This window comes from Phycomyces blakesleeanus (genome assembly GCF_001638985.1).
Source record: "Phycomyces blakesleeanus NRRL 1555(-) unplaced genomic scaffold PHYBLscaffold_17, whole genome shotgun sequence".
Taxonomy (NCBI): Eukaryota; Fungi; Mucoromycota; class Mucoromycetes; order Mucorales; family Phycomycetaceae; genus Phycomyces; species Phycomyces blakesleeanus.
The window spans coordinates 102557-116746 of NW_017265150.1; the positions used below are offsets into that span (position 1 = coordinate 102557).

Consider the following 14190-nt stretch of genomic DNA (forward strand, 5'->3'; position numbering starts at 1 on the left):
GTAATGATTCTTGGAAGAAATGGGCGAAATTGTGTGTTTGTATTTGGAGGGAGAAAGGAAGGAATACGATGTGTGTGTTTATGGGCTTGTGTATTTGTATGTTTGTATATTTGTGTATGGATAAGGTGAGTGGGTCGGCGACCGTTAATGAACAAGGAAGTAAAATGGGGGTTGCATAGAGGACTAAAATGTTGATTTATTATTATTGTTATTATTATTGTTATGGTAAATGCGTGGGAATCCCATACCTTTTATATGACCGCCCTTTTTCTTTCTTTCTTTTCCTTAGGTGCATAGCAGCTAATTTTGACATTTTGGCGGATTATTCAAGGTGCATATTGGAAGCAGAGGTGCAGATTCCATTATTAGAAGCCCTACGAAAAGAAATGCCAAGAGATACGCACAGAATATATCGCCAAAAAAAATACAAGGGAAGAATTATCTTGAACAAGATTACGGCAATTGTCTCCGAGACAATTATTAGGACCAAGTTAATTTTGGCTTGGTGTGCCATTTGAACAAGGGGGAGAAGGAGAGAGGAGAGAGAGAGAGAGAGGGGGGGGGGGGGGGGGGTGATACTGTCGATCAAATGAGTATAAGATGTATTTATTCATTTATTTTATCAAGTTTGAAACGGCTGTATTTTTTTGGAACAAATATATACGTACATTACAAAGAAGTGTTTAAATCATCATATGTACTTCTTTATGCACTCTGTAAACGAGGGGTGCATTGTAGTTTAGAGAAGATAGCCAAAAACAATAATAATAATTATATATATATGTATATATAGTATTGATTTTTCATTATCCTATTAATATTGTTCATATTTTTGTGATATTTATATTTAAAGCATTGGGTTTGTTTGTTTGATACTCAAAAAGGGGTATATTCTACATAGTTCAAGAAGCTATTTTTCAAGATTAATAAAACAAACATACAAATGTTTGAGTGTGTAAAACACTCTTGTTTTAAGAAATAGCTATATCGAGACTGGTGACATTTAGCCACTTCAACGCAATACCACAAAATTAGAAAGCGAAACATCGAGAGCTTGGTTATGTATCAAACAAAAAGAAAAAGCAAAAAGTGTCCTGATAAATCTTTATATATATATACATATATATCTTCACTCAAATGGCTGACATGAAACTAATTGAATCAAACACCCTTTAATGCGCATGCATACATAATTCTACCGTACCTATTTGGCACTTGGGCCTGGTTGGTGCCGTTGGTTATTAAAGACAAATATAGCGATCTCTACATTATTTATTTTCTTATATTATATTCTTATGAGATTCTACACAAATATATATATATATATATATGTATATGTATATGTGTATGTATGTATGTATCGTACTCTATGCTGCCTATGCATTGGGTTTAATCTACACTACACATATGTCTTTCTTTCATTCTCCTTTTGGAGACCATGATAATATTTGGTCATTGTGCACACACACATACTCACACACTCACATGTGTGTATGTGTGTATGTAAAAGCAGTTCTCAAGTCCTGGGTACACTTTGGGCTATAAACTTACAATGTTCTTATTATTCAGTGAGATTTATTAAACCACAAAATATTTGACATTTAACCTTATTGCTCGAATTCCAAACGTCAATCAAAAGTATATGTTTACTAGTCATAATCACTCTAGGCAAAAAGGTGCACAAGTGTGATGTAATGGCTTAAAATCAAATACTTTGATAAAACAAGACCTGTAAGTAAACCCAGTGTAACAAGTCAATCGTAACTGTGTGTCGCACAACATGCCATGAGATAAAAAAAAACTCATCACATTAGTCGCAGTCGTCGTAGTCATAGTAATAGTTGTAGTTTTTTTTTTTTTTTTTTCTCTTCTCTTTAACTAAGAGGTTACACCTATTATGCTGTTGCATGTAAATCAAAGCCATTCTCCCAAGCTATAGTATCCAAAACCACCTTGAAGATTGATGTACAGAGAATTGATTCCGTTACTTGAAATCAAACATTGACCTTTATTATTTAGATCAATGTTTTATTATCTTCCGCACACACATACACACACTCGATTGCCCTTTTGGTGCTGTTAGTAGAGAATGACGCCAGCTATACAATGGGGTAACTAAGCCTCTTAATAAAGAGTAGCTTATATTACGCCAGATGAGTTCATACCCATATTCACGAAAGAAGTTTAATAGATTTAATTTCTTTGGTTTTTATTCATGGTTATATAAATCAATTATATCATAGACAAATTTTGATTTTATAGGCTACAAAAGATGCTTTTTCAAAAAAATAATAATAATTTAATACTAGCCTTGTAAGCTATCAAGAATAAATAAATAAATAAAAATAAAAAGAAAGTCATAAGAGTAGAGTCTTTCTGATGTATTTGAATTCATCGGATCAAGAAGACCGAATGACAGCTTAGATTTGTACGTAAACAGAAAGCAAAAGGAAATAAGGCAAAATAAAATAAAAAAGCCTTCTTTGTGTTATCCATTTATAAATACTAGCTAAAAAGAATAAAGAAAACAATGAAGCAAATGTCTCAAAAAGGACAAATTGAAGAAACAGCCATGTATTTCCTATCTCTTACTCTCTTGCTCTCTTTCTCTCTTTATTCGGGTGTAACTTTAGTCAGTTATCTGGGGCCGACAGTTTGTTGTGAAGAAAGGAGGTTTCTGAATGATGCACAATCACTCTTTCTGGAACAAACACGAGCCGTTGAAGTCCTGACTAACCAGAGGTATCTTGTTGCTCCAAGTCATCTCTTTGTGCCACCAGTTTTTATAAAATGCGGCGGTGAAAACCTTAAGCTCAACACTCTAAACGCTCTATGCACATTAACATCACCATCCTTTTTCTCTCTTTCTCTTTCTTTCCTTCTTTCCTACTTTCCCCTCCCCTCCCCTCAATTTCTTACAAAATCAGTGGCGTCCACAAAGACACCTTCTTTTGCCTGCGATGAACAGACAGAGACTGCGTAATCGCGTCACCAGCAGAGCCAACACAATGCCAATGGCGAATCCACCCATTCCAAACAGATCTGACTACGACCAACCAAACATAGAAGACTCGCTTCAGGACTGGTTGACCCGAAGCATTTCAGAATCCGCTAGTTCGCCCGTCAGTTGGTTACTCGATAACCCATGTCGTTGCTGTGGAAAATCAGACTGCGAAAGTTTGGCGACCCTGACAAAGGCAATTCGGAAGCTAGAAGTCGATACCCGCCTAGCAGCAGGTAAAGAAATAAAGAAAGAAGAAAAATAAAGAGAAAAAAAAACTTTCGATCACTTGTTGTTATCAGTACTTAAAGATATCCCACACAGAAATCGGACAAGGACTATTACACAAACACGAAGCCTTTGTACGAGAGTCGAGTCAGACAAGTGCCCTGTTGGAACAGCAGGTAAGACAGTTGTGTCTCGGTAAGAGCGGGTGTAACCAACAGTTTGGCCAGCTAGAAGAATCGCGCGATCAGGTTCTGTTGCTCGAAAACCAACTTGAAGAAAACGATAATATTCGCCAGGATCTTGTTGAAAAGAACAACCGAACAACATGGGAGTGGCAAAAGACACAAAAGGTACATAAAATTATAATTAAAGAAGTCTATTTAACGTTTTACATTATCCAACGATCTGACTAAAGTGTATAATCAATTAAATTAACCAAAAAAAATCACTTCACCCCTTATTTCTCTCTATATATCTATATCTATCTTTGTGTTTGGATTTAATTAGATCATCGAGGAGACGGCAGCAGATCTTGAGACAGCTAATGCGCGGTGTCTTCAATTGACTACCGAACTCCAAAACAGAACTGTAGAGATTGAGAAGCTGAGGATATTCAAGTTTATGGTTCGACAGGCAGACGCACGAGAAGAAACGCTACGTACAAAGGTAAATGATTGTATTCCAAAACCTCAATTCATACAATAACTAAAAAAAACAGAAATACAATATATATACATATACATATACATATACTATTGTTATTGTGATCGACACAGCTCGAAGATTCGAAGCAAGAGTTGGCCTTGGCACGAAAAAATGAGCTTTCTTTGGAATCAAAACACAAGAAACTACGGGCTAAATATGGTTGGTATCTGCCAAAGTAAAAGCGCTGCTGTAGTATATTTCTTTAACAAGTATTTCTTCTTTTTTATAGAGTCCATAAGTGGTGCCTATGAACGTTTGAAACAAGATCAGCAAGAAATGACAATGAGCCCAGAAAGAAAAGCCGACCTTGTCTGGTTGCGGGAGTCAAACGAGAAACTACGTAGAGATGTGCTCAAGGTGCGTTCAGTTTATAGGCAAAGAAGAAGAAAAAAAGGGGGGCTAACAAAAGACCTCACTTTGTGTGCAGCTTACGTCCACATTGCTATCCCCGACCTCCGACCCCGCGAACCACAGTCATCTGGTGAACTTTATCAAGGAGTTGGCATCCGCAAACACAAAGCTTAAGGCTGATTTACTCGATTACCGAGACAACGCCGTTGAAGCAGATACTGCAAGTGAAAATGACAGTCCTGTAGAAAGTACGCCAGAGAACACACCGGAAACCACACCGGAAACCACTCCAGAAACCACTCCAGAAAACACACCAGAAATTACACCTGAGTCTACTGATGGTGTGGCAAGTCCTCTAGCAATAACTCAACTCAAGAAGGAAGACATTTCAACTTGGATGAGTACTTCTGCACCACAACACGAAGACAAGCATCTTCTAAGATCTCGGAAATTGTCCAAGATACGTGCCCGTCGCCTGACAACCACAGACGGATTAGGGAGCCCCTTGCTGGCCAAGGCTCCTTCTCCCACCTCATCAACCTCCCTTCCAACCACAACGCCTGTCATTCACCATCACTACCACTACTATATGCAGCGTAATAAAGCAATTATGCAAGCCGAAGAGGAGAAACCGATCCATCCAACAGAAACAATACCACCAAAAGTAAGTCAATATTCAAACCAATGAATACCTTATTTTATTGTTTCGATACACGCTAACCTTTTTTTATATTATTATTATTATGATTATTACAGGTCATCAGTCAGCCCTCACCATCGTCGTCACTCAAAACAGTTGGTAGTAAGACTTCTGAAGACAAGCCTCCTTACCACATCCTACTATCAATTGCCAGTCATGTATTTGAACGCCTGCAAGATACAGACATCCGAGCCCTCAATCGTCAGCTAAAGCGTACATTCGATATGCTTGAGCTTAGTGCAATGAGCAACACGATTATCGAGAATGTAATGGTGGATGTTGACGGACTGAGAACCCGGTTTATCATAATCGAAGATTCAAAGGACATTGTTCTAGCCGACTTTTTCCCACTACTTAATCTTATTCAAGAGATGCTTCGAGAAATTGGTCATTTACGGTCTACTATGAATGACCTACAAGTGGAATATGTCAAAAAAATCGAAGAGAGTGACACACGGGTCAAAGAAGAAGCTCTTCGAAAACAACAACCACCTCCACGAAAGGCATCTACAGGACCACTTGCGTGGCTGTCAAGTGTTTTCCAGAGGGCAGATGATCCAAAAGTGGTTCATCGGACTCTATCTCACGAAACCATTCGTCCTGATAGGCCTCTATCGATGACAGAAGACGACTACAAGAAGTCTACTTTCCGCACACCAGCCATTCAGACCGTTCGGCGCAAGAAGAGCGACCTTGACAGACATGGTCCGGCTTCAAGTTTCCCTCGCCCCACAACCGAGAAGCGACGAAATAATCTACAGCCCAAGCCAATTCCTTATCCTGTCCTCAGATCCTCGAACAGCACTGGAACCTCAAAGCGAGCCAAGTCTATTGCCGCAGGAGCAAATGGAGTCGAGAGAAAGAAAAGCGCTCTTGGGCTGAATATTACAAAAGGAGATCTCAGCTCTAGTCCAGCCTCGCCAGACAAGGAAGCTGATTGGAAAGGGGCTGCATTTGGTACCAGCTGGCTCGGCAACAAATAAACCCTTTCTATTTTATTCACAAAGATCACCTTCTACACACATACACTTTGTATTTTGGTTGTTCTTCAACCCAGTGCACATAAGTAAACAAAAAAAAAACAACAAGAACAAGAACAAGAACAAGAAACCCAAAAACCCCAAAAGATCCCCCCCATTTCCCTTTCTCTTTCCCTTTCAAAAATCAAATACTTTTCCACCCTACACTCTGTAAACCTTTCCTTACTCTACCTTATCTTACTCTACCCTTTCACGCATAACTTTATTTATTTATTTAATGCACTGTAAATATCCTTTTTTTTGTATTTTTTTTTTGAAAAAAAAAATAGCAGCCTAAATTCTCAATGTCTATCACAAATTTATTCACAATTATTTTAAATTTATATTTGTATATCCAACCTCTTTATATATAATATATATATATATAAATGAATAAAATTTAAATACAATCTTAAGAACAAGAACAGATAGATGTATAGGTTGTTGAATAAAAGACGGCGTACTTTTGACAATAGCTTTTATTTAAGCTGGTAGGTAATAAATGATTTCATACTTGGTTTTATATAACAGAAACATCATGTAATTTTGCTTCAATTTATCTTATAACCCGAGACATGTACGCATAAATCACCAAGCCAATAATTATAAAACAAGCAAACAAACAAACAAAAGAGCAAGTGTTTCAATATTTAAAAACTATCATTTATGTTGTTTCAAAATAGTATCTATTAATATAAGAAGAAGAAGAAGAAAGAAAAACAATATCGTTGATAATTCAGAGTAGAAAAAGTAAGCAACAAGTATAGTAAATCAATTGATAAAATACATTTAACTCGCCATTAATTCTAATACCATAAATAAATAAACAAATAAATAAACAAATAAATTACATCCTTTATTTTAATAAATCCAATTATTGCCCAATAAGCTCTATGACAATATCATTTACAAAGGCATCAAATTCAATCAATCGATCAAAAGATTAAAGTAAAAGCAGAACAGAAAGTTCATTCCACGCTGGTTTTGCCAGATTCCATTTTGATTTTTTTTTCTTCCTCTTCAATTGTACATTTCTTATTCTTTTCAATTCAATTCAATTCAATCACACTCATTCTATTTTTTTAACAATTCAATGAATAAATAGCAACTTTAAACTTAAGGATTGACTACGTCATGTCAAGTGACGTAAGTGTTTTGGACAATGGTGCACATAGCATGATGAGCGGCTTCCTGGCAATCCAGAGTAGTTAGGGTTGTTACTCCATCTTTTTTTCTTTTTTTTTGCTTTTCTTCCAATGGCCAATGGACCCATCCCCCCTTCTGGTGTGCCACAACCACCACCACCACCACCACCTCAACAACCACAAACACAAGCACAAGCACAAGCACAAGCACAGGCTCAAGCACAAGCACAAGCACAAGCACAGGCTCAAACGCAAGCGCACCCTGTAGTTAGTGCACACTCGCAGGCACAGGTTCAGCAGCTGTTCCGCCAGCGACAGCTTCTAGCCTACCAGCAACAGATGGCACGCTCAGGGATGCTCCCTCCCACACCCATAATGAATGCCCAAGGATCTCCAGCACCACAACAGCAGAATGGACAACTTAACGGACCCAAACCCATCTCCACTCCGATACAGAGGTAATGGTCGTAGAATCTAACCGGGCCTGACACGTGTAGATTTACTAGGACAGAGACCACAGGTCAGGCAGTTCTTAGACTTCTTCAGTTTGCCGAACAACTAAATCCTGGTGTAGAGGTAACCAGTAAATGCCTTTTAGACTTTCTGCTCATCAAAGTAATAGGCTGCTCGCGATCCAATATTTTGGCAAAACTTCGTCTCCGACTTTTTCACCACCACAAGCTCGCTAACTATGCGCTTATCAAGTGCTAAGGAGGCCTTTCCAAAGAAATTCCGTAAGTATATTATTCGCTCATTGATCTACATACACAACCCAACTATCAAACTTGACCAATGCGTATCAACTATGACTTTATATTTATGTATATATATATATATATTACATTGTATTTAATTATATTATATATTATATTATATAAAATTTGTATATATAAAAATATGTATACTTATACAACAGAGATTATTCGTGCTCTCCTCGTGCGATATTTCCACACACAATACGACTGTGGTATTGTATCTATTCAGCTCACATTGGAACAGACAACAGAATATATTATGGCTGGCGGTCTTAATGTCGAATGTCCTCAAGCACGACTAATTCATCGTTATGACGACGGGCACTTGGTAATTTTTTGTTTTTAAAAAAACCCCAAAACCAAAAATTCTGCAAATCGATCAGTTGTCAGATTATAACCTTATTTTATAGGTTGTGTCAACCGGACATTTGTTGGTTCAATTTGTTTTGACTCCGGAAGGTATCCGGAAGATTGAATACATGGACTTTGCGTCTCAGGGCCACGAGGAATTTATATCGCGAATGGCTCTGGAGGAGGATAATAGAGATAAGGAACCTGCTACAGTTACTCTGCCATTGCCGGAATCACCTGTGAATGAATGGGGAGTTCCGATGCGAGTTTACAACATCCTTGAGGTAAGTTAAAGATCCGTATATTATTGGGTTCGGTTTGGTGACCAAATAATACAGTTGGCGGACTGTGCACTGCGGTTCCAAGAAGTTGCTTTTCATGCATTGGTGACGGGAGAGACACCAAAATGTAAGTTTGAATATAAACGGGACAATATATCAAACCGAATTAGACTATTAGATTGCACTACCAGACTACATCAAATTAGGTTACTCTTGACCAGTATATTTAATAATTGTGTGTGTGTGTTTTAGCGAGTTTAAGTGCCATAGCAAATAACTGTAAACAACATCTTGCCAAAGCAAAGGAATCAGCAACAGGTAATATAATATCTAGATATACATATATTTGCTCTTTATTAGAGTCTAGAATGAGTAACTTGATATTATATGATGTATAATATAATATATATCATAGTTAAACCATCAATGGCACAATCTGACGGTGGAAGTGAAGTCGGATTTCCAGGTGCTCCCTCGCCTGTTGTAAGGACCCAGGGCAATACCAATAGAGCCTACCCTATTCAATATCAACAGCAGCAACAGGTTATTCAATATCAACAACACCAACAAGCCCTTCAACAACAAGCTTTGATTCGTCAGCAGCAGCAGCAGCAAGCAATGCAACATGCCTCTTTAGGGCATTCCTTTTTGAATCAACAAAACCTGCAATATCAGCTCCAGCTCCAGCAGCAACAACAACAGCAACAGCAACAACATCAACAAGCTCAGGCTCAGGCACACGCACAGGCCCAAGCTCAAGCTCAAGCTCATGCACACGCTCAAGCTCAGGCCCAAGCTCAGGCCCAGGCTCAGGCCCAGGCCCAGGCCCAAGCACAGCAACAACAACAAGCACAACAGCAACAAATTGACCATCCACAGACTCCAGCACTCACACCACAACAGAGTGTACCATACCCTCAGCCATACCCGGGTCCTTTTACACAGCCAGATTATGCTCCCAGTCCAGTCATTACACGTAAGTTGGGAAGGTGTTTGGGATGATAATGAACAAATTGGTGAAATGAACTGTGTAGGGAAACGAAACAGCTCGATAAGCGAGACCAAGTCCCCTGTCGTACGCAAGAAAAACCGTACGCCCACTCCACAGAGAAAGTAGCTTAAAAGCTGGAGGTCCGGGAGAAACCCGCCACACTTTTCCCATTCTGTACAGTTGTTTTATAAGGACTCTTATGCTTCGTCCACCTTTCTCTTCCTCTTCTTTTTCCTTTGTAAAAACATGTTTCAAGCCAAAAATATAACTTTTGTCGACTTTTAATTTCTAAAAAAAAAACGTACACACACAAAGCAAAAAAAAAAAAGCAAAAAAAAAATTATCACTCTCCCTTTCATGCCTCCCTTTCCCTCTTCTTCTTCCTTCTCTTCGATAACGTCAACACCGTCAACAACAGCAAGAATAACAAGCTTCACGTTTCTGCCTCTGAGTTCCAGTTTCCAATCGACCAGTCCATTACCTGGCCGGCGAACTTCTCGCGCGACATCTCTTCTCCAGATAATTTAAGCGATCCCATTAATGATCCTAGATTTCACAATTAGTTAATTATTTATCACAAACATTTAATTTTGTCTCTTTCTTTTTTTTTTCTTTTCTAAAAATATATAATATACATATATACATATACATATCAAATATTTACCTCCAATCCACCCACGAACATTATTCATAAACACTCGACCACTTTCCTCGGGAGACTCTATAAATTTGACTGATTCCCACAGCTGGAGCAGCGATGAATAGCGTTTTCTCTCTGACTCAGTCGGTGCTTTCATGATCTGCAGCAATTCCTGCTTAAGGCGTGCATGAAATCCAGGCAAAAGTGATGTTCCACCAATAATCAGTAGCGATCCCACCATGTGCTTTCTGAGATCAGGTTGAAGCTAATAATTTTTTTTTTTTGGTATAAGCAGAGCAAAGCTGAATGTATATCATATACATAAAACTGTTCGAATGCAAATCCTTCCTTACTTTCAAAAGACAGTCGAGAATTGTGTATACTACACTGGGCTCATCCTCATCACCTTCGAAAAGAACCTCGGCTGCTCTTTCACGGACCCAGCCTGGGATCCACAGATTGGCCTTCCCACCATCCGGCAGCGCAATGGGATAATAGAGGTCGGTAGCAATGCTAAGGTTCTTGTACTCCACCAGGCGATCTTCTTCCTCGTGTGGCATTTTGACAGGAGAGCAAAACAGCACCCTGGTTTTCATATCCTCAAGTAGATCGGATGTCAGGAGAGCAACCGGCACAGGATTCTGAGGGGCAAGAGAGAGGTGGAGGGTAGAAGGGGGTATATAGCGACCATGGCCTAGCAATAGAGCTCTCAAACGAAGTCCCAAGGATCTACCTGCTAGTGGAGTGGTAGTGACATAAGGAAGCAATGGGCGCATATCATATAACTTAAGTACACAAAGAATGTAAGTAATTTGCGTCTAGGTTGTTTAACCTCTTTTTTTTTGTTGGATCATTGTATCTTACGGGTAAAATATTTGTTTCGAGATGGCCGCAGTCCACCACCAATCCTTTTGTCATTCCAGTAGTAAGTAAAGCCATAAGGTGTATGGGAACAAAAGAAATCGAAGGCACCTAGGGTACATATTTTTTTTTTAAAAAAAAATTATAGTGAGTACGTAGGCATAGTGTTAAATTATTTATTTATATATATGTATTTGTTTTTTGAGTACACTACTTGGAAATAATCAAAGAGGATCTTGGCAATCGTCTGCTTGAGCACAACTGGTGCCAACGGGGACTCACACAAGATCACTTTGCGAGACTTTGGATCAGTTAATAGTAATCTATAATAGCCATGATTTTAATTAAACTAAATATATACGTTATAAGAATAATAAAGAAAAAAGAGAATGACAAGGAACACTTTTTGCTTTTGCTTCAATTTGTTTTTCTTTTTTGGCATACCGGAAATAGATGTCATGAAGCAATTTCTTTAATTTCTCTTCTAGTTGTTTCAGGTTTCCCTTTGCCATCAGGTCCAAGTCGTACAGCTCTATCATGGGTCCATCCACACAATGAGCCTCTCCATTGCTAGTCCGTGATGACTGCAGTCGAGTCCATGTTGGAATTATATGGCGTGGATGGGATTCCCCGGAAAACCCACACTTGATATAGAGTGACCCTACATCCAGTACAACCCTGTCTTCAGTACCATAAATCGAATGTCTGCGGGCAAAGTTGTGGAGAGACGAGGCAGACGTGTAGCTCGCAAAGTAATTTGATGAAAGAGGTTCAGATGACGTGGTTGTCATGATGGTTCCATCTATTTGATTCATTGTCCTACTTTCTTGTGAAATGCCAACTTTCTTATCCAGGGCCAGCAGTCACGGTACTCACGATATTCAAATCTAATTATATTTTATATGTGAATAAATTGAAAAAAATAAAAATAAAAAAAAAATAAAAAAATTATGAGACAAAAGAAGTATATAGAATCTCCTTCCTTTCACCCTTTTTTTTTTCCTTCTTCATTTCTGTTATCGATTAAAACACGATGGCTGTCCGTAAGTAAATTAAAGAGTAATTCTATAATTGATTTGTAGCTCTTTGAATTAACATTTGACGATTCTCAAACAGGCGCACAATTCGAAAACAGCAATGAGATTGGTGTGTTCTCTCGTCTGACCAACAGTTACTGCATCACTGCCTTGGGTGGATCTGAGAACTTTTACAGGTAGATATATTTATATATATATATTTATTTATTTATTTAAAAAAAGATCCCGAGAATCATTTGCTCTCTCTGTCTATTTTTTTTTTAAAAAAGAAATGGGTGTGCATGGAGTTAAACTGATTATTTATTTATAATTATTACTCTAGTGTATTTGAGGGTGAATTAGGTGATGTGATTCCTATTGTTCACACTTCTATTGCTGGCACTCGTATTGTCGGTCGCTTGACTGTCGGTAACAAGAATGGTCTCTTGGTTCCCAACACTACTACCGATCAGGAACTCCAGCATCTCCGTAACTCTTTACCCGACAGTGTTCACGTACAGCGTGTCGAGGAACGTTTGTCGGCTCTTGGTAACGTTATTGCATGCAATGACTATGTTGCCCTTGTCCATCCAGATCTTGATCGTGTAAGAATGTTAAAATTTATTCAATTCGACCAAGTACAATATGCGTCAACATCGAACACCTTTCTCACTTCCTAAAAAATATTTTACAATAATAACAATAGGAAACCGAAGAGATTATTGCAGATATTCTTCAGGTCGAGGTCTTTAGACAGACTGTGGCTGATAATGTGTTGGTTGGTTCTTATTGCGCTTTGAGCAACCAGGGTGGTCTTGTCCACCCTCGTACATCGATCCAGGACCAGGATGAGTTGTCGTCCTTGTTGCAGATCCCCCTTGTGGCCGGTACTGTCAACCGTGGCTCAGATGTCATTGGAGCTGGCTGTGTTGTGAACGATTGGTGTGCCTTTGCTGGTATGGACACTACCTCTACCGAATTGAGTGTGATGGAGAGCATCTTCAAGCTCCAGGACGCCCAGCCTAGTGCCATTGTCAACGAGCTTAGAGATACTTTGGTCGACACTTACTCATAAATATTTTATTTTGCATTGTTCATTTGTTTTATTGTTTTATATTTATACTATTTTCCCATATTAAATTCCGTGCACTTTAAGAAACTTTTTGAAAAAGAGACATTATGTAAATCAGCTTTAAGAATTCACCTTTTTTTTGTTTTGTTTCTATTTTGTTTCTTTGGTCTTGTGCCTAGAGTGCATAGGAAATAATGCCAAGTAAGAAGAATAAGAGGAAGGAAGAACTATGTACGTATTGGTATCCTTTAATTTGGCAAAATTTGAGTTTTACTTGATTCAATTAATTCACAGGAATTGTTAAAAGTGAGTGGAGTGGAAGCATTTGATACAAAAGTGCAATGAGCATGAATATAGATAACATTATATGAATAAATGAAATTATAAAAATTTAAGTAAAAGTAACATATATATTATATATTCCCTTTTCTTGCAGAGTGCTCTATATCAAGCAAAATCACCATGACAGCTAAATTGATTAATAAGCATTTCTTGTCTTTCAAAAAAAAAAAAAGATACATGATATATCAATGCACCTAATAAAATAAACCTGTTGGAACGATTCAAATAATTTAATGAAAAGGCTTGATTTGACATGAGGTGACTACCCTTTTCTTTTCATTATTTTTCGAGAGTTTCTCACTATAATCTAATCTACTTTTTTGTAATTAGAAAATGAATGATGAGCCTGTTTTGATAAGTCAATATTTTGAACATTTTAATTTATACAATTAACTTTGGAACAAGCTTAATTGTTCTTTATGTTATTTTTTAAAAACTTAGAGATAAAATGCATACAAAAAAATGATGTTTCAAATTGTTTATTTTTATTTTTAAAAGATATTTTACAGGAGACATATACATTACGATTACAAACCTAATAAAATAAACCAATAAGTAAAAGTTGAAATTGTTTATTTTAATGATGCATTCAAGAGAATGACAAGATAAATTCAGTTAAGGTGAGTAGCACTCGATTTCTTCAGTTATTATCAGAAGACCGTCGTGATATAATGATCATCCTTTTATCTTGTCATTTTCTCAAATTAAATTGTAAAATGATAATTACCTTTA

At 37.7% G+C, this 14190-nt stretch overlaps 3 protein-coding genes across 3 annotated transcripts; 2 read left to right on the forward strand and 1 right to left on the reverse strand.

The window, feature by feature from the left end:
• Positions 1 to 2960: 2960 nt before the first annotated feature.
• Positions 2961 to 5968, forward strand: PHYBLDRAFT_64181 (hypothetical protein; the record flags this gene model as incomplete). Its single annotated transcript, XM_018441248.1, has 7 exons — positions 2961 to 3237; positions 3326 to 3579; positions 3737 to 3895; positions 4006 to 4093; positions 4164 to 4291; positions 4362 to 4949; positions 5042 to 5968. 7 exons carry the CDS (start codon positions 2961 to 2963, stop codon positions 5966 to 5968), a joined length of 2421 nt encoding a protein of 806 aa, XP_018288780.1.
• Positions 5969 to 9960: 3992 nt separating this feature from the next.
• Positions 9961 to 11819, reverse strand: PHYBLDRAFT_170832 (hypothetical protein; the record flags this gene model as incomplete). Its single annotated transcript, XM_018436433.1, has 6 exons — positions 9961 to 10073; positions 10192 to 10432; positions 10521 to 10952; positions 11032 to 11139; positions 11243 to 11351; positions 11473 to 11819. The coding sequence occupies 6 exons, from the start codon at positions 11817 to 11819 to the stop codon at positions 9961 to 9963; spliced, it is 1350 nt and encodes a 449-aa protein (XP_018288781.1).
• Positions 11820 to 12036: 217 nt separating this feature from the next.
• PHYBLDRAFT_126194 (hypothetical protein) lies at positions 12037 to 13210 on the forward strand. The gene is made up of 4 exons (XM_018429087.1): positions 12037 to 12071; positions 12145 to 12241; positions 12388 to 12649; positions 12751 to 13210. Exons 1-4 carry the CDS (start codon positions 12062 to 12064, stop codon positions 13117 to 13119), a joined length of 738 nt encoding a protein of 245 aa, XP_018288782.1. The 5' UTR covers positions 12037 to 12061; the 3' UTR covers positions 13120 to 13210.
• Positions 13211 to 14190: the final 980 nt, after the last annotated feature.

Coding starts and splice junctions, on each gene's coding strand:
- PHYBLDRAFT_126194 (XM_018429087.1), top strand. Junction 12,242..12,387: donor GGATCTGAGAACTTTTACAG/GTAGATATATTT, acceptor TTATTACTCTAG/TGTATTTGAGGGTGAATTAG. Junction 12,650..12,750: donor TCCATCCAGATCTTGATCGT/GTAAGAATGTTA, acceptor TAATAACAATAG/GAAACCGAAGAGATTATTGC.